At 42.2% G+C, this 27,810-nt stretch overlaps 2 protein-coding genes across 3 annotated transcripts; both read left to right on the top strand.

Moving 5' to 3' along the window:
• The first annotated feature begins 5,805 nt into the window (after nt 1-5,805).
• LOC120448861 lies at nt 5,806-6,124 on the top strand. The gene is made up of 2 exons (XM_039631071.1): nt 5,806-5,938; nt 5,993-6,124. The coding sequence occupies exons 1-2, from the start codon at nt 5,914-5,916 to the stop codon at nt 6,064-6,066; spliced, it is 99 nt and encodes a 32-aa protein (XP_039487005.1). The 5' UTR covers nt 5,806-5,913; the 3' UTR covers nt 6,067-6,124.
• A 10,594-nt stretch (nt 6,125-16,718) lies between these two features.
• On the top strand, nt 16,719-27,600 carry LOC120447783 (neurotactin). Of its 2 annotated transcripts, none has more exons than XM_039629337.2 (3): nt 16,719-17,198; nt 24,467-25,119; nt 25,235-27,600. In XM_039629337.2, exons 2-3 carry the CDS (start codon nt 24,510-24,512, stop codon nt 27,163-27,165), a joined length of 2,541 nt encoding a protein of 846 aa, XP_039485271.2. In that variant the 5' UTR covers nt 16,719-17,198; nt 24,467-24,509; the 3' UTR covers nt 27,166-27,600. The 2 variants fall into 2 exon arrangements, with proteins under 2 accessions (XP_039485271.2, XP_043862072.1); XM_044006137.1 differs by lacking the exon at nt 16,719-17,198 and adding an exon at nt 24,289-24,400.
• The last annotated feature ends 210 nt before the right edge of the window (nt 27,601-27,810 follow it).

The raw sequence follows: 27,810 nt of genomic DNA, 5'->3' as shown, positions 1-27,810 counted from the left end.
TTCTCAAGCGGCGCAACTGTTGCTCTGTGCACAGTGAGAAAATACTATTAGAAAGCACTTTCAATTGGGAATAAAATGGTTAAGATTTAAATTTTGTTTCGTTGTTGTGCAAATAACTGTGCAAATAATAATGGAGAATCATTAACAAAATATATGACAAGATATGTTCAACATTCTGTAGTTGTAGCTTTTGTAAATATTGTATGTACATATGTATGTATGTATATAATTATTATTGGGTTATGTTCTGGAGGGACATGATATGGAGTTAGATGGGGGAAAGATAAATAGATATACAGAGAACATTTAAAATCCAGACATTTAAAATACCAAACTCCCTCAACTGCTTTCTGTACTACGTATTTTTTTCAGTGCACATCCAGGTTGGGGGCCAAACCCTCGTCATTTCATCATAGATTGTGTTGCTGTTCCTGGAGTTTGTCTTTTGTTCATCTTTCTATCTGTATCTGGCGGCCTCGTATCTTTGTGCTATGGTCTTTCGAGTTAATTGTAAAAGCTGCACTTGCGCACAGTTCGTTATTATCTTTGTGGGTAGTTGGAAAAGTAGAATACGAGCTTAATGAAGTTTTATGTGTTTCTAATGCCCATCCAATTTGTTTCGATCTCTCGACTGCGATGATTTCTCAATTGTGATAGAGATATTTGCCCTGCAGTTGGAAAATGGAAAATAAAGGCTGATTGAAGTGGGTAGATAGTGGAGTTGTAAGGTTGCATCTCAAAGTGAGTTAGCAGGATTAGAACTTTAATAATGACCTTATGTTTTGCCTTTTTTTATTGGGGTTCCGAATAGGGGAAAATACACCAATAGTCAAAGTATATTAGTGCATTTAAAGTCTATTAAAGTTTGTATCTCATTTTAGCAGACAGTGCTAATCAAATTATGAGCCATTCAATTGGCCAGATGACGTCAAGTGCATGACATTCAATAGTTCCCCCAGCATTCCCTTGTCAAATGTCATTTTGCATTTAAAACTATTTTTATACAAGTTTGTTTGCCAGATTCGCTCGCGTGTTTTTCCCCCTTTTTTCTCGCGTGTCAGCGTTTGTCAACTCACTCTTCATCTTGGGGCGGCTTCTTTTTCCAGAAAAAAAAGGGGGACAGGTCTGTAACATAATTTTATTTAATTACCGGCAACAACAACGTGCGGCGAAACGAGCATTTTCTATGTGTCATAAAAGTTATTTTATGCCTTCAGCATTAAGAACTACCAAATTTAGAATACTCTTACATATCAGTATACCATACAATATAGAAAGTGTAAGTGGGTTTGTATGTAAACTTGGTGTGATCTCTAATATTCCAATGGTCACATCCATATTTTAATAGAAATCATATATATACAATGTACAAATTACATTTTTGAGTTTATATGTTATAAATGAAATTAATTAAAATAATAATAAATACTCGATTTACAGTCTATGAGACTAAGTATTGGTGGGTTATAATGTTATTGAAATTTACAACGCTTTTGTTTAGTGTATAGAATATAATAATACTTATTCTGTGTATCAGAAATACACTTATACACTTTGCAAGAGATTATTAGGAGGGACGAAGGGCTGGGGGCTTAGGAAGTGGGGTCATTGGAGTAGTAGCTTGTCAAAAGAGGGGGGTAGTGGAAGTGGGGGCACTGTACAACTCGTTTTTCGCTGGCCACAATTTTTTCAACATTATAATTTCGCTTTGAATTACACACATTGCACAAACGGAGCCGAGCCACAACGAGCACTGCCAAGTTCATTGACTTGGCCAACGAGAAGTACAACAATAGTACAACGAGGTAACGAAAAGCACATAATGATTGCAACAAGTTTGCATAGAGCAAAGCCAGCGCTGATTATTTCAGCACTTATTAAATTTTAGCACAGCTACATCCAGCACAAGTGGCAACAACAACCACAACCATAACAACACCATAATTATCATCGCCATAATCATGATCATCGCAAACTGGCGATCTGCCGATCGAACAGCAGCTGCATTTCGCGTCTGCTTAACTTCTGAATTTCCAGCCAGCCACATGCAACTGCAACTGCAACTTGCAGCCCCTCTCGATCAACTCAATTGCTGCCGCTCACTTGCTCCACAGATCCCCGCCAGCTGCCAGAGATGAGCTGCGATTTGGAGTGGTCATGGAGGAGGTTCACCTACTACTGCAAATACTGTGTACGGATTAGTTCACTTTAGAAATTCTTCAGTCATTATAGAATAATATTTTATATATTTTATTATTTGTACTTACTTACAGCTTTAATACGACCCATTTAAATTTTGTTATATTTCAGATTGCTACCTAAACTATCGGATTAGATATTCTTTATAAGAAGTTATGGTGATTAGAAATTCTTTTCTCTATCAGTTGCTTAAGACTTCATAGTGATTCTACTGATTCCTCTTTGCAATTCTTAATCTGATATTATTTATAAAGTGAATTTATTCGATTGCATTAAAATCGGTCATCTCTGATCGAAGTGCATATGCAAAAGCCAGCAGCCGTCTCGTCTGGTTTCTTCGCCTGTCCATCCGCGTGTCCAAGAGGTCCGTTTGCTGTCCGTTGAATGTCCAAGTGTCCGAATGTCCGAATGTCCGGAGAATGCCCGCCAGCTATTTTACACGCCATTGACTTGCAAGTGGAAGAGGCTGGGCAGGCGGAGCTGGACTAGGAATGGTGCTCCAATGGAGATGCTACCAAATGTTAGCCAGCATGTGATGAAAAAGTTCCCCACTGTAGATGCAGTTGCATCCGCTGGATGCAGTTGGTCGTTTGGATACTTATAGTTTCCAGATGATCTGCCTAGCTCCCCCGCACTTCCCGATCGATCGATTCCTAGATGGTTTGCGCAAATGGCTTCGGTTCGTTGGAGGGTTTTTCAGCCTCTCACTAGCCATCGATTGTGGGATAAAGACAGTTCCTGTTCCAATTGCCGGTGCTCCTCCTTCTTTTGCAGCGAACGATGCCGATCCCTCCCATTTCCAATCTCCTATTTAAAAGTGCACTCTGCATAAAACGAAACATCTTCTTTCTCTACTTTCAACAAAGTTTTTTGATCAGTTAACGTATTTCTCCCAGTGCATGGCATCACATCCCGTGTGTTGTCCTATTGTGGCCCGTTTCCTGCCGCTCGCAGTTCTTTGTACTGCTATACTGTGCAGTATACTGCTGCCCTCCTTCGGTGTCTGATTTTGCCCCAGCATTTGTGTCTGGCCTCGTTTCCTTTCACGGGGAACTTGCTGCGTTGCGTTGGCCACATCATCATTACCTGGCCGCAAAAATATATAACAAGAACATACATACAACAGTTCTGCGACCAACGAAACTGAACCATTTTTACCAGCTTTTCCGGCGAGTTCATTCAACTGGCGCCGCCTGCTGCGATTTCTTCTGCTTTTTTATCCCGCCAGCCTCCTTGGTCGGCAAACTTTTGTGTTGACAACTACAGCTAACAGAAAATATATGAAAAAAAGGCAGGAAAAAAGAAACCAAGTTAGGGCCACCACCTCACCAACGGAAAGCACCGCTCTCCAGTTGATGGATGCAACTGTTGCAACTGTTTTGCTGGATAATCCTCCATTAAAAGAAGCACAGAAAATCATGTTGAAGTGAAGTGGGAACTCGTAGCGACTAGAATGGTATCCTCTCTTCCTCAGTGATCTCTATTTTCAGCAACTGCAAAAGCTTTAGTTTCACTAGCAACTCTTTCTTCTCATTAAGATACCTTCTATGACATCTAATATTGGTTAATATAATCTTGGCATATAGTCGTTTTGAATATTTTATTATCTTTCCTGTTGTATTTAAGTTGCATTTAAGTAATAATTGACGTGCCTTATTTGTTAAGATATGTGTTACGAACCACATGCCTCAAAGTTTAATAGTTTAGTTGTTATGGTCGTTCGCTGATCTTAAGGTTTATGGGCTTGAAAATTCATTATTTTGGCCAGTTGCAAACGCCGTCGAAAATAAAGTAGACCCCCAGTGGTCCCGACGAGCAGAGGGAATGGGAAAATATATGCTGCCTGCTGGCTTTTCCTGGGGTGAAAATCGTGAGTGGCGGAGGAGCTTTCGAAAATGTGCCACGTTGCACTTGTTACTTGCACCGCAATCTCTCTCCGCCTCTGCAGCGATTCGTGTACACCGTTTGCTGCCTTCTACTTCTTCTCCTTTGAGATAATTTTCCTTCTCTGAAAACTGTGAAAAACTCGGAAAAAGGAGGATGAAGCTGGAACTGTAGCTGGAGCAGCTGCGCCGCCATCATCATCATCATCATCTTCATCTTTGGCTTCTACTTGCTGGTGCTTGTGGTTTATGAAGGAAACGTGCTGAGTGGCGGCGTGGAAATCTTTTAAGATTGCTCATTGTTCTCGCTGGAAAATGGAAAATGCACTTTAATTGCACTCGGCGCGCAGCAAGAGGATCCAAATCGTACGTGGCATAAATATTATCGCCACCTTCCTGCGCCGCAGTCAATCAATTAGGTCTAGATCGCACTGGATCTGTTGCAATTGAAATGCCAGATGGAGGAATCCGGAGTCCAGCCCAGACTAATGACCATGGCCATGACCGGGAGCAGGATCCAGTTGGCCAGTTCTCGGGAAGCAAAGGAATCGAAATCGAATGCCTTCCACAGGGGTTGCCCCCCTACAAATTGTGATATATTCCACGTTGCTGCTGCTGTGCAGGCATCTCAAATGTTTTAATTTCCGCGGAAAATAAATAATTCCCATGTGCTCATGTTGTTAAGAGCACTGGTCACTGACCTGATAATTAAGTTGTGAATTCTAGATAATTATTCTTGAAGAATGAAACGAAATATTCGCATTCAATAAGCTATTTTCATATGATTCGTAGTTGTAATATTTATTAGACTACATTCTGAACTTGAACTCAAATGGCAAGTCAACTTAAAGACATTCAAAATATTTCAAACAGTTGTCAAGTTCATGATTTTGAGTACGCTTAAATCGATTTTCGCTGGGGATTGTCAGTTTAGAACTTCCGGTTCCCATCTAATGGAAAGTACTTCCCCCAGGCCTAATAAATCATTTGTCATTGCTGGCATTTTCGCCATTTGCCAAATAATTTGGCACCCTCGCCAGACGTGAATTACATATGCATGATTTTTTCCCATAGAAACAATGGGGCAACTGCGACTATTATTCAAACTCCGCATGAGCAAACCATTAAAACCAAAAGTGTAGACCTACCAACAAGTAGGAACAACAGGCGAAAGACAGAGAAATTCGCGGGTGCAATAAATTTATTTACAATTCACGCACGACAACACCACAATCCCAACTTCCATGTCCCTGCCCCCTCGATTCTCAGCAATTTGCATATTCATGAAACTAGATACACCATACACACCCCTGAGCTGAAAATTTGAATTCGAATTTGAATTTTTATTTCATTTTTCTCCTTCGCCGGAGGAAGAGCACGTGCTGTGCTGGCTTGTAATGACGTCATTAAGTGCTGTTCAGCTACCAAACTGTGGCCAAGGTCTATCCCCACCCACTTTCCCGATCCACTCACACATAGGAAAATTTAGCTATCTTTGGTAAGAAAGATACAATTAAAGATTGGCATATATCTTTAAATTTGGTAAGCATATAGATCAATTTAACATAAATCTAAAGGAAAATCTTTTTTAAATCGGATTGCTTAATTAGCAGCAACTTAGTTCTCTTTAAGAACTATATAAAAAAATGTTTAAATTTTTAATTTAAATTTTTAAAGTACTAATTACTGCTGACATTTAGAATTAAGTGCCCATTTGCTGCGCTAAATCTTAAATCAGAAATGTTCCATAACTAATTTGCTCGGTCTATAAAAACCGCGTTTCAAAATGAAAACATTATACTTTCTAAGCAAATCTAGAGTCTAAAGCAATATGGCCCACATTGGAACTTTCATCGGTGAGTTTTGTAGACTAGATTTTGGATGACTAAGTATTACTTCTGATATTCTAGCAATCGCTCTACTGGCAGCCGTGGCTCAGCCTACTTGCCCAGGAGGTTGTTCTGGTTGGGTGAAACAAGGCTAGAATGATGCCACAATTAAATATGGTTTTAATCAAATACATCCTGGCATTGAAAAACTAACACAACTTGTTTAATTGTAGGATTAAATGGGTTAGCATAGGGAAAATAGGTACTTTTTTCAACTTAAAAGCAAAACTTGCATCGATTTAGGGATCTGCTTTAAAGGAAATCAAAATTTAAATTTTTAATCATTTCTTAATTGGTTGAACTGATTCCCTTTGTTTTCAGTGCACCATTCTCTTTCTCCACGGCCCCGATCATTAATTCGAACGATGCGATCTTTGACATTTTTATACATTGCCAACCATTTTCCTAAAGCAATTTTTCGTAATGGAAAACTTTGTGCTCTTTCTCTGATCGGATTTCTGTGGCATCGGAACGGGGGGTGGAGGGGGAGTTATTGGCCAGGCCAGTAGATGCAAAGATTAGCAGAGAAAAATTGTTAATGGTTATTTTTGAGGTAAAATAAATTTGTTCCACAGAAAGAGAGGGCGAGATAGATGGCAGGCGACTGGCAAGAAGATCAGGAAAAGTCGTGAAAATCGTTACCGGGATAATTGCCGATCGGTTGGCAAAAGGAGGAGCTGCAAAAAAAAGAACAGAAAAAGAGGTTTAAGTTGGAGTTGGAGAAGGCGGAAGACTCGGAAATTACTTGACCCACAATCTGAACTTTGTGGAAATTGAACTGAAACTAGGCTAAATGCTTGGTGGAGGATTGACTTCTCCTTTTTTAGCGATCTGCCAGATTGCCTTCTTAATTTTAGAGGCTATAATTTGGGCTACATTGTTAAAAGAAAGCAGGTATTTTAAAATGCGCTCTGGAAGGTTCAAAGTCAATTTAAATCTTGTATAAAGTTATACATATGTATATATATAAAGATTCAATTATAATTGTATTTGTATAAAATAATGAAACGATAATGTAACATATATAGGAACTAGTATATAATACATATAAAGTACTGAGCTGAAGTCTACAAGTTTTCTACAATTTGCTTAAATAAACTATTATACATATATGTTTTCTAAATAAGTTATTTTCAAAAAGTAATATAAAAATTATTTCAAATGATAACCACCGGAAATAGTGTGTAATAAAAGCTACCAAACTATCTTTACTTCTCTTGCTTTGAAAACTCAAGCATCTGGGTTTTTTCTTACAAAGTTGTACCTTTTTCAAGGGTATCCCAAGTTTCCAGGTCAAACATTTAGAGGGAACTTCGTAATTGGGAATGGGTTTAAAGCTTTAACTGCCGGTGGAGGTTTTACGGGTGCTAATGATGACGTTGAGAGGTTCTGGAGTGGAAACGGTTTGAAATGCTCTTCGAGCATTACCAGCATTCACTTCGAAATTTGTCATAATTGGCCATTTTATGGCCCCTCTTCTCTTCACTTCACAACTCCTTTTGATTTCGTGGAGCGGAGCGTTGAGTGTCATTTTATTTCTTGTTTTATTCCCAGATTTCTGTGGGATCTTTGCTTCGTTCTGATTTCCCCCACAATCCCAGTTTTTTGGTTTGGTTTTGATTTCTTTTCATCCTCACGCGAGTGCGAGTGCGACTGCGGTGTCCCATTTTCTGTTTTCATTATAATTCCATCGAATTCCCCATGGAATTTCATCGAGGGGTGAAACTGCAAGTAAAACACCATTTCGTGGATGTGTTATTTTTAGTCAGCGCGAATTCTGTCTCCTGGCTGGCTTGTTTGTTTCCTCAACTTGGCATTGACTTTCGATCGAATCTGTGGTCTGCCGAGGAATTTAAATCTTTTTGAGTGCCACTGAACGTGGATATGGATATGGGCTTATGTGGGCTAGTGAAACACGATGCAGTTCGTGCCACTTTGGAGGGGCTGTGTGCTGACTCGTTGTTTTCGGTCTGGGGTATTTTTTATTATTTTTGGTAATTATTGATAATATTTTTCAGATCATATTTCGTCTATTATCAATAAAACCGTGGCTGTGCTTGGACTTACAAAAAGTTGACCAAAGGAATTAGATGGTCCTTACATGATTAAAACCTTATTCATCTCGCTAGTCCTTCAAATTCTTGAGTACGGATCTCCTGCTTGGAGTACGAAATAAGGAGTTCACTATAATGGCATTGAATCGGTATAATACAACCTTTTACTGTTTGCCTTACGGCGTTAAAACTAGGATGCCTAAATTATATTTCCCCCTTATTTCAGTAGTAATTAACTTACCATCCCTTACCAACCGCAGAACGAAGCTTCAAACGGTCTTTTATTTGAGGTGATGTGAATGGGCCCGAGTTCGTTAGTTGGCTAAACTACTCTGTTGCAAGTATACTCACTAACTATTAGGTACCCCTAATTTAAATCTCGGTATACACTATGTTCTAATTACGACTTGCATGACCCCTTCCGAGTATTATTGTTTGAACATCGTCAAATTTGAGACCTCTGCCTTATTTTGCTTTAAATGAATGTGTACCCATGGAAGTTTTGAGTCTGTTTTCCTTTTCCAAACCGTTTGTGGGAGCTGTATCTCTGTGGGGCTCCGTCGTGACTGGTGGTGTAAGACGCTGTCATAAATATGGTATCCCTTGGCTCGATCTGTCCTACGGCCCTATGAAGTCTTTCGTTTGGCTTTCCCGAAAGTGGGAGAAAAAATGGAAAACACTGATGCTCCTCCTCCTGCTGCTGCGATAACTTGGCTATTTCTCTGATTGATTGATTACCGGCAACGTCTGACATCGAATCTGACCCTGAATGGCGACTGCCTGCAATGGCAGCCAAGCAAAACAGAAGCGAAACAAGCCGATTGCAACTGCAGCTCAGCCGGAGATCAATCGAAAAAACTGCGCAATTTCAATAATTCACAAAAGGAAACGTTCCCGAAGGGGGACGAAGGGTGACCCCTTTCGAGAATTATGGGTCTGTCAATGTCGAAAAGGGGAAGGGGGGCGACCCCAAAAGAGCTACCAAAAATGGCAATGCCAATTTCAGTTGGCAGCGAACTGCGCCAGGGGGCAAGGGATAAAGTCAGCGGAGGTGGAGGTAACTTTTATGGAGGATAAAGGGTAGCCCCCTCCCTCCAACTCCCTGCAACTCCCTTCGTATTCCATGCAGCACCCCCGACTTTAATAAACGCATCGCTGCACAGACAACTGCCAATGAGCACAATGAGAAATGTCTAAAATCGCAAGCCCACTCCGTGCGATCAAAGTCCCCGCTTCCCGCGGCTTTTCCTGTCTTGGCAGCTCGAGTGCTCCTCCTTCCCAATTTTATGGGCAATGCACAGAGCATTTTCTTGTTTTCCATCCAAGTTCCCTTTGTAACACATCGAAGCACATGTACTTGTTCATATACACCATGCTTTGAGCTTTCATCAATAACTAAAAAGGTATTTTAAAATCTAAAAAAAAACTGAAATTGTATTTCAAAAGTAACCATCCACTTTTTCTCTCTCTGCAGCAGTGCAGCATTGCAAGCCGTGTTGCAAGTTTTCAAGTTGCGCTGCTCCCATTTAAGGCGCAATGACGCTTCGCTCATGCGCATCACGCACACGACAACTTCCCTCCCCCTGCCGCTCCCTCCCAGTCCGCCCACCTCCTTCTCGCACCTTCGTGGCAGATCCTTCCCCTCGACGGACCGCCCCCTCCACTGCAATTGTCACCGGGCATCTGCAACATCGACACATGAAGTCTGGAGTGAATCCATTGCCCCAAAACGTTCGCATGGGCGCCTAATCAAAGCGCATCGCAATCCGCGGAGGAGCCGCGCAAAATGCACGACCTGGAAACTGAGAACGACTCCAGCTGAATCAGCAATAGATGGAAGTATATTAAGGGTTTTTTATAGATTAATAAAATGCACGACTTTAAAACAAGTCCCATTATGCAATATGCTTTTCCGTTTAATTACCATTATTATAATCCACTTAACAGTTCATTAGGTGCAAATTTAATCGATTTGAAGCCTACATATCTATAATATGGTTTAAACTTGAGAGGAGGAGTACTAATATGAATTACATTAGATATACAATGAGGGTATCCAAGCACTCTACATTGTACCTTTTACTCCCCCAATCTGCCAGTTGGCTGTCCGATCTGCCTCATTGCCGCATCGATGCAGTTGCACTCAGTTGCACTCAGTTGCACTATTCAGGCCCTTTGCTGCACTCATTGCTTGGCTGGTGACATGTTGGCTATTTTTAAACGCCGCATCTGCAGCGATTTGCAACGAAGGCAAAAGAAATCTGCGCATGTCGCTAACCATTTGCTAAATTGCCCGGTTTACACAGGAAAAATATCCCCATGATAATAATGGATCTTTGAAGAACTGTAGTGTAATATTTGCAAAGGTAAAAAGGTAATAAGTTCTTTGTTGTTTTATAATGATAGAAGGTGCTGACTATGTATGGTTTGCACTTCGTTCTTTGTATCTATGCAGTGTATTTATATATATCTATATCTATATTATATATTTTATATATTTTTACTGACCCAACCCCTTAAAACGCATGTGCATGCCCGTTCACTGAAACCAACTCGAATCAGAGGTATCTGCGCCGGCTTTCCTTTCCCAGTTGACAGCTTTGCGCTTGAATTGCCAATTTTTCGCCCTGAACTTGAGAGGCAGACTTGAGAAGTGCAGCTGTGCCCAGCTGCGTCAATTGTGAGGCTCGGCGTGGGTGGACAATCAATTCCGCCGAGGGCTAGAAAAGCCAGAAAAGGTGCCACTTTTTTCCTAACCCCCGGCGGCCAGCTTTTCCCCGGTTTTCCACCTTCGCTGCTTCGTTTACTTTGCCGAGCCTCAGGTGTTTCTTCACATATAACTGTTGCCGTTTCCGGTCATCAAGTTGGCCACTTACGGATGTGTAGAACCCCACCCCGCACTGCTGTTATCTACTTTTTGTTCGGTTTTAGTTCTCGACTTAACTGGATTTCACTCCCTCAACTCGGAGCACAGCGCTAATGACATTCAACACTATATTCTTGGCGCTTTGTCGGTCGCAGTTGTTATTGTTTCTATACCCATTCTACCAAAAAGCATATTGAATTTGGGTACAAGTTACACCACACCATAGTTCCCATGCATAGGTGGACCTTTGAATCTAAAGCTCATAAAAACATGAATTTTGATATGGAGGGTCTAAGTAAACTCTACTGGCTGGCCATGTACTACAAAAGATTCAACTGAGATTCTTTTAAATGGCAGCAGGGTATCCCGTGTGCGACTACCTTGCTTAGAGTGCTCTGTGGCATTACTTGCTTTCTTGTGCACGTGTAGCCAAACAAAATTAACATTTAAATGCGCTCACAACGGTCGCTTTTCCCCTCGAAATAAAAATTCAAATGGAAGCTGGTTCCCAAAGTCCAGAAAGGAAATGAATTCAGCGAAAAATAAGTATAGGAATATTGAAGTACATAAAAATCAGAAAAGAAACTGCAGCCACCCACGCAGAGAGATGAACTTTAATTAAACACTCGCGAGGACCACCAGCCAAGAAAATGTGATAAAAAAAAGGAACTGGGCTTATCCGTTTTTAGCCCTCGCCTTGGAAATATGAGTTGGCAATCAAATGAATGACTCGGCTTGGGTTCGTTCCCCACTCACTACTCAATGTGCGATGCAAATGTGAATCCATGAGATACTCGTACTTTTGCCGCTTTTCGCTGCAGCGGCAGATCAATTTCCAGCGACAGCTGTCGAATTAAGAATTTATTTTCCCTCGAGACTAAAGGAATCGAGAAACTGCAGGAGGCGAAAAGTGTCTGTCGAAATAGAAATTGCATTTTTGCTCTGTGATTTCCAAGAGACACTTATTGGAAATCAGAGGTGCAGAGCATATGCCATTTGGTAACACAAGTATCTTTGGATGTGCAATTGCCAAGCATCGGTCAGTTATAAGTTTCTTTTTCCTTTGACCACAGAGTTCATTGGCACGCGCTGTTCTTTCTCCTCATTTTTATAGTTTCTCCTTTCGATTCGTGGCAGCTGTCGAGGAATCAGTCAGATACTTCTTCACCCATCTCCTGGTCATTTGTCCATCTGGCTTCGGCTTGACTGTCTTAATTTCGACTCGTGCAGCCCACAAAATGCGCTGCATCATCTTCATTAGAGCAATAGAGCTGCAGCATCTTGGTCTTCGTATCTGTGAGATAAACTAGCTGTCGGATCATTGATGGGCGTTTAATTGAAAATTTATTTTCGAGGGCCCGGCGACAGCGCTCAATTATGTCGAACCGGCTCGGGTTTCCCCCCAAACTGAATTGCATCTTAAAGATACTTTGCCCACTGCTGCTTTGGCCCGCTTTGGCATTTTAAGCGGATAATTGCGCTGGAAAAATAAGGCAAAAAGAACTTTGAAGGGTTTCCTACACAGCGATGGCAAAGTCAACCGCCCACAAAGATACACAGTTTTACTGGCGGCATGAACTCACTGCAGATGCCACGAAAATCAATAATTTGGCAGAAAGTCAAGCTGCAATTGCAGTGGGTGTGTGGCCTATACCGATATATAGTGTATAGGTGGCTATATGGGTATATATGGGAGCAAGTATCCGTGAGCTACATTCTGCGTTAATCCAATCAAGCCATCGCCCTGCCCTCCGCATTGTGAATCAATTATGACGCATTAAAGTCAGCTTTCCTTTCACATACAATTTACGCATTCACCAAATTGTAGGAAGTCGGATATTAATAGAGCTTGGCCAGAGACCCAGCCCAGAAGCCTCCATCCCATCTCATCTCATCTCATCTCAGTTCCAATCTCGTACAGACATCGCCCACACGGGGCATGAGCTTGATCCCTGCACCCGGTTCTTTATGAGGGGCATCTGCTTTTCCCCTGCTGCAGTTGGAGTTGGAGCTGGAGCTTCTGCCTTCAGTCGGGAACAGGCAAGCATGTCAATGTCAGACTCTTCGTAATTTTGCAGACTGCAGCACAGTGGTTGGAATGGTGCTAAATAATTGTCACCAAGCTTGAAACTAAATTGCAAAACAGTTTATTTTATTTAAAACAGTAGTGATGAATCAGGTAAGCAGTTACCAGTAGTTACCAAAGAATAATAGTAAACTTAACATGTAAGTTAACTCACTTAGTTGTGCCACTGTGACTGCGACGTTTCTAAGTGTTAATCCGGCTCTGCCCTCCAAATGAAGTCGAAAGTCCCAGTCCACTTTGCATTGGGTGTTTTTCAGGGAGGAGTGCGACACTTTAAAAAGTGCAACGACTCTGTATCTGCAGGGCTGACTTTATGCACTCCGCAGCTCGAGGGATTGTCAATATGACTTTTCACTTGGCATGCCAGCAGAAGTATCTGAGAAGTAGCTGCAGATCAGGCCGAAGACGCGGATGCAGTGCGAGTGGTGCCCCCAGTTTCTTCTATTGTCTGCGATTATTTCCACTTACTTGACTCACGCATACAGGCAGTATCTTCTTGTGGTTCGTTTTCCCTTTTGAATACGAGTGCTGTTTTACTTTTTTGTGTTTTATTGTGTCACTGAAGATTACTAAAGACTCTGTTTTCATTTTCAATGCCTATTTGTGCATTTCGGTTTCCTTCTTTTGTCCCATCCATTCCATCTTGCTCTTGAGATTCTGCTGTGAGATTCATATTGTTACAGCGGCTCTAAAGTATCAATGGTCTGTTATGATTTGCCCGGTGAATGGGACACATTGACCCTTGGCGAGTTTAGTCATCTTATAATTGGTTCCTTAAGTGATTGTTTGCCGGTGGGCAATGAAGAAGTTTAAAGATTCTGTTTCTAGAGCAATGAAAAGTTGCGTTTGAAACTCCCAAGGAAAATTCAATTTTGAAAGAGTTTGAAAAGGTGAAACTAAACTTTATAAACTTTGGATAGCGGTTAAAACTCTAGTGAATTTACTTTTGATTACTTTAAAAGTATCTTAGCTAGCACAAAAAACAGCAAGTCGAGTATACTGGTGAAATATAAATTTCTTTCTTTATTAATTCCATATTAATTAGACTTTAGGCACTCACGAATTATGTGGCTAAAAAGCAATTTAAATTCTCCTTTTCTCAATATATGTAAAAGGTATTAAGGCGCCCCTAATTGTCACCTTGAATCCTTTCCTTTTTGAGGTTTATTCACAACGTGTTCATGATCCCCACCTTCGAGTTAATTTGATCAGCCCACATCCAGAGTTTGGAATACATAGTTGCCAAGGGGGTTCCCCGGAACCAGAGAAAACCCCACCCACTTAACTTGGCTCTTGTGCAGACTGAGTTGCCTCTGAGGTGTTTAACCTCAGTTGCGAGGAACACTTAAGAGCGTTTCATGTTTTATCTGGGCAGGCAGGAGTCGCGTTCGGGGGACTGATTCCATTAGGGGCGCCACAACACCACCTTAACACTTGCTGCGCCTGTTGTTCGCCACATGTCCCGCATTCCGCATTCCGCATCCCAGAGCCCGGAGCCCAAAACCCACAACTCCATCCTCCTCCTCATCGAGCAGCAGCGGCCTCGCCCCTCGGTGGGTAAATAAAAGAGTAACTTTTGTGGTTGCCCTCAGACCAAGTGGGTGGTTCAGTGGAGTGGTTCAGTAGTGGGTAGTCCACGAAAGTTTCGGTTTTTTATGTCCAAACATAATTTGCAACGGGGCTAAAACAAGACGCACTTTATGTGCGACTTCCTTGTTCGCCATTTGTAGTCGACTTTGCGGCGTTTATGGGATGGAAAGTGGGCGGGGCACTAGCTCCGCACCCCACACAAAAAGCCATATAATTGAGCTCAAACATTAAGCGGCTTTTCGAGGTTCAGCTCGGCATATTGAAACCGAATCATTGGTTGATTGAATTGCATATAGTGGCGTGGGGTAAGTGTGCAGCGAACTCCTCCGAACTTATTGAAGTCTTCGTTTTCGTGTTCGTTTTCGGTTTCAACTGTTTCCGGTTGAAATTTAAATTAAACTTGTTAATTATTCCATCCGAAGAGCAACCCACACACGACAGGAACATGTGTTCACTACTCCACCTCCTTCCCTTCGCGTCCCACATTTTGCGGGTTTCCTCGTTACCATTTGCAATCATGATAATGATCCGGTGCGATCATCTAGATTCCTCCCTCCTACGTGACGGGCATGCGTCAAACTCCAAAGTAACTCGAGCCCACCTTCACTTTCCCAAGTGTCCTGCGATATTGGTTCCCTTTTCGGTAGCAGATGTCGTCTAACTTCATGTCTAATGAAATGCCTCACTGGCTCCACAATAAAATAGGGTACCCTCTTAGTTCGGGGCGTGAAAGTTGTTGACATGTGGGTAGAAATTCAGGGGGTAACTCGACTTCTAATACATTGCTAGCACGTGTCGTCATGGCTTCTGTTCCAACCATTCAACTGGCACCAGTTCAATAAAAATATTGTACTATACCATGTTTTACCAACCACTATACGAACCTTATGTATCAAATTGGTCGATTCCCCATAGATTATAATCGTTTTTATAAAATGGAAAACAAGCTGTTTAGTAATTGAAAGTATAATACTAGGGGATTTCCCCATATAAAATAAGCTGCATTACCAGAGAAGAGTATTTATTTCATATAACTCTGGATGAATCATCGCTCAATAGAAATTTCTTAAAACCATCTTTATAGTTTTCATTGCGCAAAAGTTGACTGAATTTTGTTTTCCCTACCAAATAAGTGGATTTTCTCAGGGGTAGGGATACGAAACCCTATGCGAAAGAATGGGTGTTGGGATGGAGGTAACCAAGGGTAAGGTTTGTGCTGTAATGACGCATCAGAACTTGGAATTTCCCTACATATATGGCAGATGTTCCATCGTCATTAATTGCGCTTCAACACTTGCCAGTTCGAAAACGAGTTCTAAAACCGAAATCAAAACTCAAGCCAAAATACCTTGTCAACAAACTTGATCCCCTTTGCTAACTGCTTTCTTCTCAAGAACTGAGATATGTATATATATAATATTTTTTAGTTTAAATTATACAAAGTGGTTTTTCCCTTTATGACTTATAGACTACGGAATACATCTTAGCATTTCGATTTTATTTAGTTAAAGCAATTGTGACTTACATAGATGTTGAAGTTGAAAATACGTGTTGACTCCAACTATATACATAGTATGTAGTAACCTATAAACCATTGTACCCAATTTGCTCATATATGTATGTATGTTCCATAAAGGTTCTGATTTCATCATAATATCCGAGGTGTCTATTTGTATGCACAATAATCGCTGCACCAAAACTACAATACCTTTTTCATAAAATCACCGTTGAACATTTTGCACTTACTGTACAGGAAAACAAAGCCGCTACGTTTACTTCTGCTTTCCAGCCACCCCTATCTTTATAAATTTACAAAGCAGGCTGTTTCCAGTTCCAGTGCACAGTGGGCCGTTCCGAGTTAAATCTGAACTTAATTTTAAAAGAAGATGATGTCTTATTAGTTTAATTGAAATACTTTTAAAATATTCGTATATGTAATTGGATAGATGTTACCAAAGTTTATCACAATTAGAAACTTACAAGTTATTGCTTTAACTATGTTTTCCATTTAAGAGAGAAACAAGTTCTCTCAGAAAACACGTTCCACTTCCAGTTCCCCTTCGGTTCCAGTTCCAATTCCACTTCACGTTCCGATTCCATTTCGTTTTCTTCTTTCACGGAACTGCATGAATCGAAACAGCGTCAGTCAGACCCACGCTGTTTTGGAAGCCGCACGCATTCTCCTCTGCTCCGGTTGTGTTCGTTTTCGCATCGCACACGTACACACACACACACTCTCGCCGCACAGACGCGACCAAAAGAAAACAAAATCAAAATCGGCGCAAAGAAGGAATAACTTTTTATATTCCTATTGTGAATCGCATCGTATATCCTATTAAGTGCAAGAAATATATATTTACACGAATCTAACAAAAACACCGCAACTACTCTCGTGCATTTTGTTTTGCTCTGTGCCGAAGGAGCGGAGAAAAGAAAAACCGCAACAAATCAAAAAATCTGTGCGCTTGTTATACACACCTAAGTGTCCTGCAGGAAGGACATCGGTAGTAGTAGTTCATCTACGCCACCCGCTGTTCCCAAGGACCGAAGGATTATTCCCAATTGCCGCATTTCAACAAGTTCGAAAAAAAACAACACACACATTACACAGTGTTTGCGAGAATTGAAAAGGTAAGAGTCTAAATTCATGTGAAGGACCTCGGGGATTTGAAGCTGTGTGATAGCAGATGAGAACAAATCAATGAATTCGGAATAAATTGTCAACGTTAATAATTTAACAAGCAATTTGATATATGTACATATGTATGTATGTATGTATGAACATCAGGCAAATGATCCTATTACAGTTCAAAATTGAAAAACATATATACGAAATATGGGTTGAAAAATATCATTTATAGGAGTATTCAATTAGTGTGCAGTTTAATAAAAAAAAATTGAGTACTGCGTAAAATTGAAAGCTAACCATTTCTGAGATATAATATTTAAACATTCGTGATTATTATGGGATAAAAGGTAAAATGTGGAAATCTTTAAAAAAATGGCGTTGTCAGCTTTAGACGTCCCTAAATTAATTTCTAATCCGCCACAATCCATAATTACCGAGAAAACATCTTACCAAAACAATTTAAATGGCGTCTCGAAAACATTTTATTCCGAGCTCTTAATAAGATTAATGGGGCTTCACGATTCATTGATATAATCCCTCCGTAACGAAGCACACCCACCCATCCCCATAATCATCATCATCATCATCATCATCATCTTATGCGTCTTGAGGTCTAATGGCTCGTGTCAATGATCAGACAGCTCTTTCCCTCCGTAATTCCCATTTTCCATCCTTTCTAATGGCATGTGTATGAGTCGCTGCTGCGTATGAAAAACATAACCATTTGACATAAATCACGGCCCTGACAAATCCTTTTGAACATTTCATAAACATAATGTGTGCTAATCCTCAGATATTTCAATCCATCACCATCCAGAGGTTGGTGGATGGAGTTGCCCCAAAAATAGCTGCTGCTCGACCCTTTTGGATCATTTGTATGCACAGTCAGACGCCGGCTAGAATAAATCCCCGAATAGTGATTCCGTAAACAAATGCAAATGGAAATGCAAAGGAAATCATTGAAGGGATACCGGGAACGAAGGCAATAATTCAATGATGAATTAATAGGCGCATGGAGAAGATCACGAGTTCCCGGGATCTTCGGAGAAAGTTCCAGTTGGCAGCTGCTGCCCTGCTCCGCGATTCGCTCCATAAAAAGACTTCCGGGGAATCGGGTAACTAAAAAGTGAGGAAAGCAGCAACAAAGCCAAACAGAGGCACAAAAAATTAAAATGGGGTAGGAAAACGTGAAGATGCCACGCTGACGCAACATTTGCATTTCGGAAAGAGATTTATGGAGGCAACTTCCCCTTGACTTTTCACTCCAACTTCCCTCATTGTTTTGCCAAGTTTTCAAACGACAAGAGCCGACAGCCACGATGATGTTGATGTTGATGAGTGTGTGAAGGCAACACTATCTCATTTTCCCAATTTACCCCAAAATGTGTGTAATCAAAAGTTTTCTTCTTTACAATTCAATTTTAAATTGTGTTTCTTATGTAAGTTGGCCGCTTTCACTCGAGAAGTAAACAACAATTAAGGAAAAACACAACAAGGCAAATGCTACAATGCACGATTTTCAACACTTTTTCCCGCTCTCAATGATAAACACCCAGCTATTTACATCTGGAGTTCATGGTCAAACAGAGCAAACCAACATGGAGTTTTCATTTAGGAAATTGTAAATCCATCAGCAATAAGAACTCGAGAGTCAAGTGCCGGGATACGATCCCAAAACTCGAACCCCCTCAAGTGCTGCTGACAATTGACTAATGAGGGTTACGAGGAACCCCAGCGCAAATCATAAATATTTGTTGTTGACAATTCCAATGGCCCTGCAAGGAGTCTGTCTACAAGGAATTCTCAGGGTTCTTATCGCGGAGGAAATCTCTGCTTATCTGCCTGGAAAAGGAACGTCGTACTGGAGGTATTGTGCAATAAAATGGAATGATATAGTGGAAAGGACAGCAATGAGTTGCGAGGAAAGCAGTGCCTGCACATGCGGACCTAACAGATACCCGGTAGTTGGGTTGCACTAAAATAGCACCTCCTTTGAATTAAAAGGAATAATCAGAGATAAACTATCACACAACTTGTTGGTAACCTTATGTAATTAGAAGTGTGTAAACTTGTTCAACATTTTAAAATTATAGATATATGTGAAATGTGCATAGATCATACCCCATCATCAAGCACAAGAGTACGGGGTATGAACAAACATTGGGCAAACCAACGCAACTCAGAGCTATCCCATCCGTATCTTCAAGAGTGGTTTGCCCCTCGAGAGTAATTACAAATTCATAAAAATGCGCTGTTTGAAGTGGAAATCTCGTTTCGATTTTGTTTGCTCTTCCCACTCCCAACTCGAATGTTTGTGCGGATTGCGCAGATCCCCTCGTCCTGAAACTAGGCGCCTTCCGCACATCCTTTGAGGTTTGTGGCACTCTGAACTCGTTTACCAATTTCCGCTCTCTACCTGCCCCAGGAGATTATTATCCATCAGAATAAAATGAGGGGAGACGACTATGAATCCGCATCGCACGTGCACAAACCTTTGAGTCTTGCGGTTTCTGCTTCCTGCCCCTTTGTACTGAAAACAAAAATGCAGTCTTATATTTCTAATGGATTTGCATAATATGTATAAAGATAGATATTTATATAGATAGATATGTATATGATAGGTAACCAGTAGATATCTTAACAAACAAGTTTGTAATGTAAGCCAGAAATTCAAAGACATTTTGTAGCATATTTATAGAGGTTTACAGAAAGAATGCTTTTAAGATTGTTGCTTGCTACGAGTTATTTACCTTCTTACCTATTAATTCCATATTTTTTCTGAGTGCTTCTCATGCTCCAGTGAACATTACTCCCCCTTCATCTTTCGCGGCCTTCCGTATTGTTCTTTGAACACGTGTCAGATGTGAATATTAATCACCCTGCTTTTGATTGCCTGGCGAATATGTGGCTCATCATTTTCCATTCTCCCACTTGGCCAACTCGAATAAATTGCCATGAAATTAAGCAACTTGAACCAAAATCCACAACACGGCATGATAGATCGTTAGATCAGAATATTAAAAGTTAATTTTAAAGTAACCAGGGGGCATGTTGTAAGCAGGAGGAGTCCCAGAGTCCCAATCCCCACCAGAAGTCCATTAGCATGGCGTCCGGATGACAAATTGACTTCGTTAGAAGTTTGCGATTTCCCTCGTTGTCCGTCTGCCGCCTTTCCGACATGGAAATTGGAGGCGCAAATTGAAAAATGATTATGCCTGAGGTTATTGAATCTAAATCGCTGATTGCAGGTGCCTCAGTAGGGAAAATGAGCGCACTGAAAAATTGATGAAATTTAGTAGTTTCATAGTGTTAAATATAACGCTGTGGAATTAAAAACCTTCTGTAGTAACAATAACTGAATATTATTACGTTTCTTTATGTGTATCCTGTTCAAAACTGCAGTGCCATTAATTCTATTTGTTGTTTTGACTGTCTAGACAAATTTCCTCGTACAAATGTACATATAATTATAAACAAGCTTAAGCGTTGCTTATCAGCAGATCTGAATGTCCGGGCTGTGGAGTGTTTTGAAATTGTTGGAATATCCTGTTTAATTGAGCATAAACAGCACCCGCACACAAAAACACTCTGAAAGTGCATGTCAACATAGAATGTCCTTTTCTAGTGTTTTTTATCCACCTTCTGTCATCTCGCTCACTCACTTTACTGCCCGTTCGCACGCACACGATAAATGGCCAAGACGCCATCTGGCGGTAGGCGGCAGCATTTTGTCTGGCCGCAAGTCAAAGCCCGTGCGAGAGAGAGAGAGGGAGAGGTAGGAAGCCAGCAGGAAACGTAATAAATAATAATAACAGGACGCAGATCGGTTAACCCTCCCACACACTCCTCCCCCCAACTACTGTTTCCCCCTGCCATGTCTCTCTTCCCTTTATTCCTCCCCCTCCTTTTGTCATTTCCTTCGCACTGTTTTCGTTTCATGCTTCGCTGCAGTTAGACGGCCGAAAAAAAAACAGTAAAACGCAGAGTTGTGTGCTGCGACTATTTGATATCCAGCAATCTAGTTTACCAGAGGTTCTTAGACTATTAAAATGATTTAAAAATCGTTTAGTATGAGTAATACTTTTGGTTTACATAAGTATTATTCCTTTCGATATTAATAATTTCTGTTAAAAATATTAATAAGGCCGCAAATATACTAAAACATAAATGGAAAAAATGCGATATACCCTTTTATGCCAAAAGTACCATGTGTAAATAAAAAAATGACTGGAATACAGCAACAGAGACACAGGTTGCGTCTTTAGCGGCAGTTTGTGCCCGAAACTTTTATGCCAGTTGTCGCTTTCCCACTCCCGACATGGGGTTATCTCCCCCAACTTCCAACTTCACTACTTCGTATCCCTGCTTTTCACTCCCTCGGGCGAAATAAATGGCCCAGAGCAATTGCATTTTTATGCATTTCAAAGTGTTTCTTGACGTGTTGCGAGATACGAGATATTTCAGCAGAATTTATTTGTTTCGCTTAAGCTGGGATCTACGAGGGTTTTTGGTGGTTAGTTGGGCCAACTTTTTGGTTGCTCATGCGGCAGGATAATCTGGTAGGATTTCAAAACAGTGGTGGAAAACAAAAGACTTGCCTCTTATTATAAATACCCTGTAATTTTTGAATCAAATCAAATAAAGTTTGAAAACATACACATAAACATTTGAAGAACTATAAAAAAATGCTGTATATTCTATCCTACATTTTTCATTACTTTTCGCCTGATCTGGTTCCACTGTGCAATGCTCCCTCGGCTGGAGTATCTCCAAACATGTTGTGGTCAATTGTTAATGTTTTAACGGCCATTTCCATGTGTAGCACTAAAAGCGAGAAAACGGAATAAAATTCAGGGATAATAAAAAAGGAAACAGGGTCGCGGGGTGTTGGCTATGAGAAGGAAGTCGAATTGCATGTCAAACGCAAGTCTCGAATTTGATTTAATTTACGAGCCAAGACCAATTACAGGCCGCTCATATGCGGCCCAAAGATTCTAGAACAGGAGAATGGGGCGAATAATATGTCGGACTGCGTGACTTGGCGACATGGAGCAATTTTCCCTTTTAGCGCGTTTCATTGCGTTTTGGGTGCGTCAACTTTGTTTGCTCGACCCCCCACCAACAACCATTGAAGAACAGACATTTCTCAGCTAATTAACAATGATCGCTATGAGGAATGTGTCTGTGGCGCTTTTGCTATATAATGCTTAAAGCTTTAAGAATAAACTTATATTAGCTCGAAGCGGAATTTTTTATTGAGCTGTCCATAAAGATATGCAATAGAAAGTTAGACTATAAAGATTTGATTACTTGTTGCCAGAATGATCTCAATCCAAATCCTACGACCTATCGACGTGTCAAGACTTTCAGTGCGCGCTATAAAGATGCACATTTAAGATGGTGCCCCCAGATACTCCAGTTCCAGTGAACTGTAATTACTTTGACCTGCTTCTGCGTCTGCTTCTTCAGAGGAGGAATAGAACGAGTACTATATACATATGTAGCAAGAACAACAAGGAGGCTTATATGCCTCTGGCCCCATGACTCTTCTCCACTTTGGCCAGACAACTTATCTCCGCCCTTTCCCGCCGCCAGTCGTGGTATTACTTTGAAATCCGATTCAATTGGATTGTAATGCGTCGCCTTGTTGCCTCCACTAGCCCCACTATCCCCACTAGCCGCACTCTTTAGAACCATGTGTGACACTCTTTTCACTTTCGATACGCAACATTGTCGAGTTGCTTTCGATTTTCCACATTTTCATTTTGTGCTTCCCCCGGCGGTGTCACTCTTCCAGTTGACCAAATCGCCCGAAAGCGGGAAAAACCCGGGAATGAACTGATAATGATGCCAGATTATGGCACGCAACGCAATTTGAACTTTAAGTTCACATTTTAATGGAATTTCGGTTGATTTACATGACAGAGGTCGCGACTTGGCATCGTTTTTCCTTCGCCATATCTTATATGTCGCCTCTTTGGGTTTGGTTTTTGGTTTTTAGTTTCCACTCGATGCGTGCGAGTAATGGACTTGTAATGCTCCCCGATGGGGAAATAATGAGGAACCAGTTCAATGGACAGACAGACTGTGCAGTAATAGCTGATGACAGGGCTAGTACTAGATTCAGTGGGTCAGAGGGACACAATTGAGATTAATATTTGAACTCATTTCACTTGGAGTGATAAGCGATGCAAGTCGATCATGTATAGGGTTTCTAAAAAATTCAGATCATCATAGTTTAGAATTGGGCAATAATATTATTTATTATATAGTATTGATTATTTATATTGCATTCAATATTTGAGCATTTAGAAGAGAGTTATGAGCGGTTCTTTAGCTGGAGTCATGTGCTCGTAGAAACCGAAATGTTTTTTAAATGATCACGATCTTCTCGTGTCTCTCGGCTAATGTCATTCGAATGTGCGGCTGGCTCATTAAAAAAGTCAGGCAAAGTCAGCGTAAGATGATTTTGAGAAAGAAAATTCTCATGACTTCTGGCACTTTCTGGTGCGGTCAATTAGTCTGGACGTGATTTGCTACTGCAATCCCGCTGCGAGCGGCGTTTTTAGCATAATGATGCAAAAGGACATGTCAAATGTCCTTGGATGCATTCCACGTTGGTTTTATAGTTTTTCGCTAATTAAGAACGTTTTTCCGAGAACGCGGGACGTGTGAAAAGCGACCAGGCGCACGTACCAAACAGAAAATCTAGAACCTCTAGAAAAAAGTGTAAGAAGGAAGGAATCCGGTACGGGCAACGGATCAAAAATGATGGGTACGCAGCTGGATGTGCTCGCTTAATAAATTTGCGGTCTTCCCGCCCCGAAAAAAGTGCCACGTTGGCAGGATATGTTGAGGGAAATACGAGCAGATTTTCCACGGCCTACCTGAGGGGGCAGCATTTTCCAGGTAGGATTTTAAGCTAGAGATTCAGGTAGAGAAAGGGAGAGGGCGAGGAAAACCCTCGAGCAATTGTGCAAAGACAAAGGAGAGCGAGCAGCATGCGCTGCCATTTGCCAGGATCAGCTGCTCGTCCTTAGGCTAGGAATTTCTGCCGGAATCGTATAAAAATCTTGTGCAGCTGGAAACAGCAGCTAGAAGAATTTCAGCCACCGATCGTGATAGATCCTAGATCCCTAAAAAAGTCACTTAAAACCCGAACCAAAGTGTAACTTAGTTATTTTTTTTACTCAACTAAGTCAAGGTATTTCCCACAGAGGACTCTGAATCTAAAATATAAACTAACAAAATACGTGTCTTTTTTTGACAGAATTCTCGCAGAGTTCTCTAAACGATCTTGATTCAACGACAATATGGGTGAACTCGAAGAGAAGGAAACCCCGCCCACTGAGACGTCAGCCGCCCAGCAAGAGGCGCTAGAGGAGCCCAAGGAAACGGACAAAATGTTGGACAAAAAAGAGGAGAGCAAGGAGAAAACACCCAGTCCGCAGACCTCCAAACCATCCTCTCCCAATGCCGGCAAGAAGTCCTCACCAGTGGCCGAGAAAAAAATCGAGGATGCTGAATCAGCGCAATCCAAACCAGGAAATGGAGAAGAGATTATCGATATTCCCGCCGAAAATGGCACAAAACCAGAAGGCGCCGAAGACAAAAAGATAAGCAAGGAGGAGCGCGAGGTCAAGCCCAAAAAGATCCCGATCGGAGGTCTCAAACTGCCCGGTTTCTTCATGAAAAACAAGCCCAAGGCAGAGGGTGATGGCGCCGAGGGCGAGCTGCTCGAAAAGGAGAAGGAAGAGGACAAGGATAAGGAGGCCAATGGAGATGCCGCCACCAGCTCTGGCAAGGACGAACAGAAATCTCGCCCAGGACTGGGAGAACGCCTGCGCAGCTTCTTTGCCCGCAAGCCATCCGCCGAAAAGGAGAAGAAGCAGCTGGTCAATGGAGACGCAGATGCCAAGTCTGGTAAGCACATTTAATATTATAGAATACGCAAACGTATTTCGTATTTCTTGTTCTATCAAGTCATAGAAGAGATTTCGTAAAACAAAATCTAAAAAATTCTTTATTGTTTTTGCAGAAGCCACAGCTGAAGCTACGCCCGCTGAAGACGCCTCCGATGCACCACCAAAGCGTGGACTTCTGAACGCCATCAAGCTGCCAATCGCCAACATGATACCGAAAAAGAAGAGCAACGATGATGTGGAGCTGGGCTTGGGCAAGGCCGGTCTGGCCTCGATGGAGACCCTCGACGATTCCCTCAAGGATCAAGACACAGTGGATCGGGCTCCCGTCAAGTCCAACGGTACCGAGGATCTGAAGGGCGAGCTGAAGGACGAAAAGCTGGCGGCGGAGGAAAAACTGGCCGCCGAGGAGGAGGAGCAAAATCGACCCGTGTCCTTGCTAACCCGTCTGCGTGGCTACAAGTGCAGTGTGGACGATGCCCTGATTGTGTTTGGCATCCTGCTTTTTGTGCTCCTGTTGGGCGTAATTGGTTATGTGCTAACCCACGAGACATTGACTTCGCCGCCGCTGCGGGAAGGACGCTACATATTGGCAGTGACGGGGTGCGGACCCGTGGAGGGCGTTAAGGAAGATGGAGCCTTTGCCTTCCGTGGTATTCCCTATGCCAAGCCACCTGTGGACAGACTGAGATGGAAGCCGGCAGAACTGATCGATGACATCAATATGTGCTGGAATGATACCCTGCCAACGCACAACAGCAGTGTGGTGTGCACGCAGCGATTGGGCAATGGCACCACTGTTGGCGACGAGGATTGCCTCTACCTTGACGTGGTCACTCCCCATGTGCGATACAACAACCCCCTGCCAGTGGTCGTTCTGATTGGCGCAGAATCCTTGGCTGGTCCTTCGCCGGGTATTCTCCGTCCATCGGCGCGCTACTCTCGGTCGCACGATGTGATCTTTGTGCGTCCCAATTTCCGTTTGGGTGTCTTCGGCTTCCTCGCCCTCGACGCCTTGACCAAGGAGGCACATCCGCCAACTTCTGGCAACTATGCGCTCACGGATATCATCGCCGTGCTGAACTGGATCAAGTTGAACATTGTCCACTTTGGTGGCGACCCGAAATCCGTCACCTTGCTGGGTCATCGGGCCGGAGCCACTCTGGTTACTCTGTTAGTTAACTCGCAGAAGGTCAAGGGTCTGTACACCAGGGCTTGGGCCTCATCTGGATCAGCAATTCTGCCTGGAAAACCCTTGAGCGAGTCCGGTAAACTGAACGAGCAGCTGATGGCCACCCTGGAATGCGCTGATATCCAGTGCCTGCGTGAAGCGTCCAGCGAGCGCCTTTGGGCCGCCACTCCCGACACCTGGCTGCACTTCCCGGTGGATCTGCCACAACCGCAGGAGGCGAATGCCAGCGGCAGCCGTCACGAGTGGTTGGTTCTCGATGGTGATGTGGTCTTTGAACATCCTTCGGATACCTGGAAGCGCGAACAGGCCAACGACAAGCCGGTGCTGGTTATGGGCGCCACTGCGCATGAGGCGCACACCGAGAAACTGCGCGAATTGCATGCGAACTGGACGCGCGAGGAGGTGCGTGCTTATCTAGAGAACTCGCAGATTGGAGCTTTGGGCCTCACCGATGAGGTTATCGAGAAGTACAATGCCAGTAGCTATGCGTCGCTGGTTTCCATCATTTCGGACATTCGCAGCGTTTGCCCGCTGCTCACGAATGCGAGACAACAGCCCAGCGTGCCGTTCTATGTCGTCACCCAAGGCGAGGGAGCCGATCAGCTGGCCACCGTGGACGCCGATGTCCAGGCCATTCTCGGTCGCTATGAACCGCACACCGTAGAGCAGCGCCGCTTCGTGTCGGCCATGCAGCAGCTATTCTACTACTATGTCTCCCATGGCACGGTGCAGTCGTTCGTCCCGAACCGCCGGGTCATCAATGTTGGCCAGGATGCGCAGCCGGAAGAGGACTACTTGCCCTGCAACTACTGGATCAGCAAGGATATTGTGCCGCGGTATGCGCGCGTCGATTAAGCAAACCAAAATCCCAAAAGATATCCCCTCGCTTCTAAACTTTCTCACCTGTCCTGATCCGCCTGGGATCGATTATCTCATTCAGCTTTGTTGCGCCCTCAGTTTCTATTAAATTTAAAGTCATCTTCACAAATCGATTTCGACTCCAATAAGTGTAAATTACTTTAGCTATTGGACTTTAAATCGACATTCGATTTCTTTAAATTTAATACTAACCGAGCACCTAATCAGAGCTTTATACTTCCCGACTTCGCTTCGTGTTTAGTTTAGCATAAGTTAATCTAATGTTTATATATATATAAATATGTGTAACGGATATTTAGTTCTCGTACAGTTTAAGTTGAAAGTCTTAAGTTATGCTGACTCCATACGTTTCTTCACACGAGTGCGTATTCTCTAATCTTAGCATTAACGAACACAAAACCACACTGACACAAACAGCAAAAACACAAATAAAACATCACAAAATATACAAAATTATACTTAAAAAGTATAGATCTGCGTCTTTCAACTATCCAACACACTAATCTATATACTATACTATAAACCATATACAACTTTATAGGAGTAAATGCCACAGAGGTTTTTGATTTACCAAAAAAACAAAAAACCCGCAAACGACCAACGACGAACATTTTTTGATAG

This window comes from Drosophila santomea, chromosome 3L (genome assembly GCF_016746245.2).
Source record: "Drosophila santomea strain STO CAGO 1482 chromosome 3L, Prin_Dsan_1.1, whole genome shotgun sequence".
Classification (NCBI taxonomy): Eukaryota; Metazoa; Arthropoda; class Insecta; order Diptera; family Drosophilidae; genus Drosophila; species Drosophila santomea.
The sequence above is the reverse complement of the archived record's forward strand: the minus strand, read 5'-3'. Positions and strand labels throughout refer to the sequence as shown.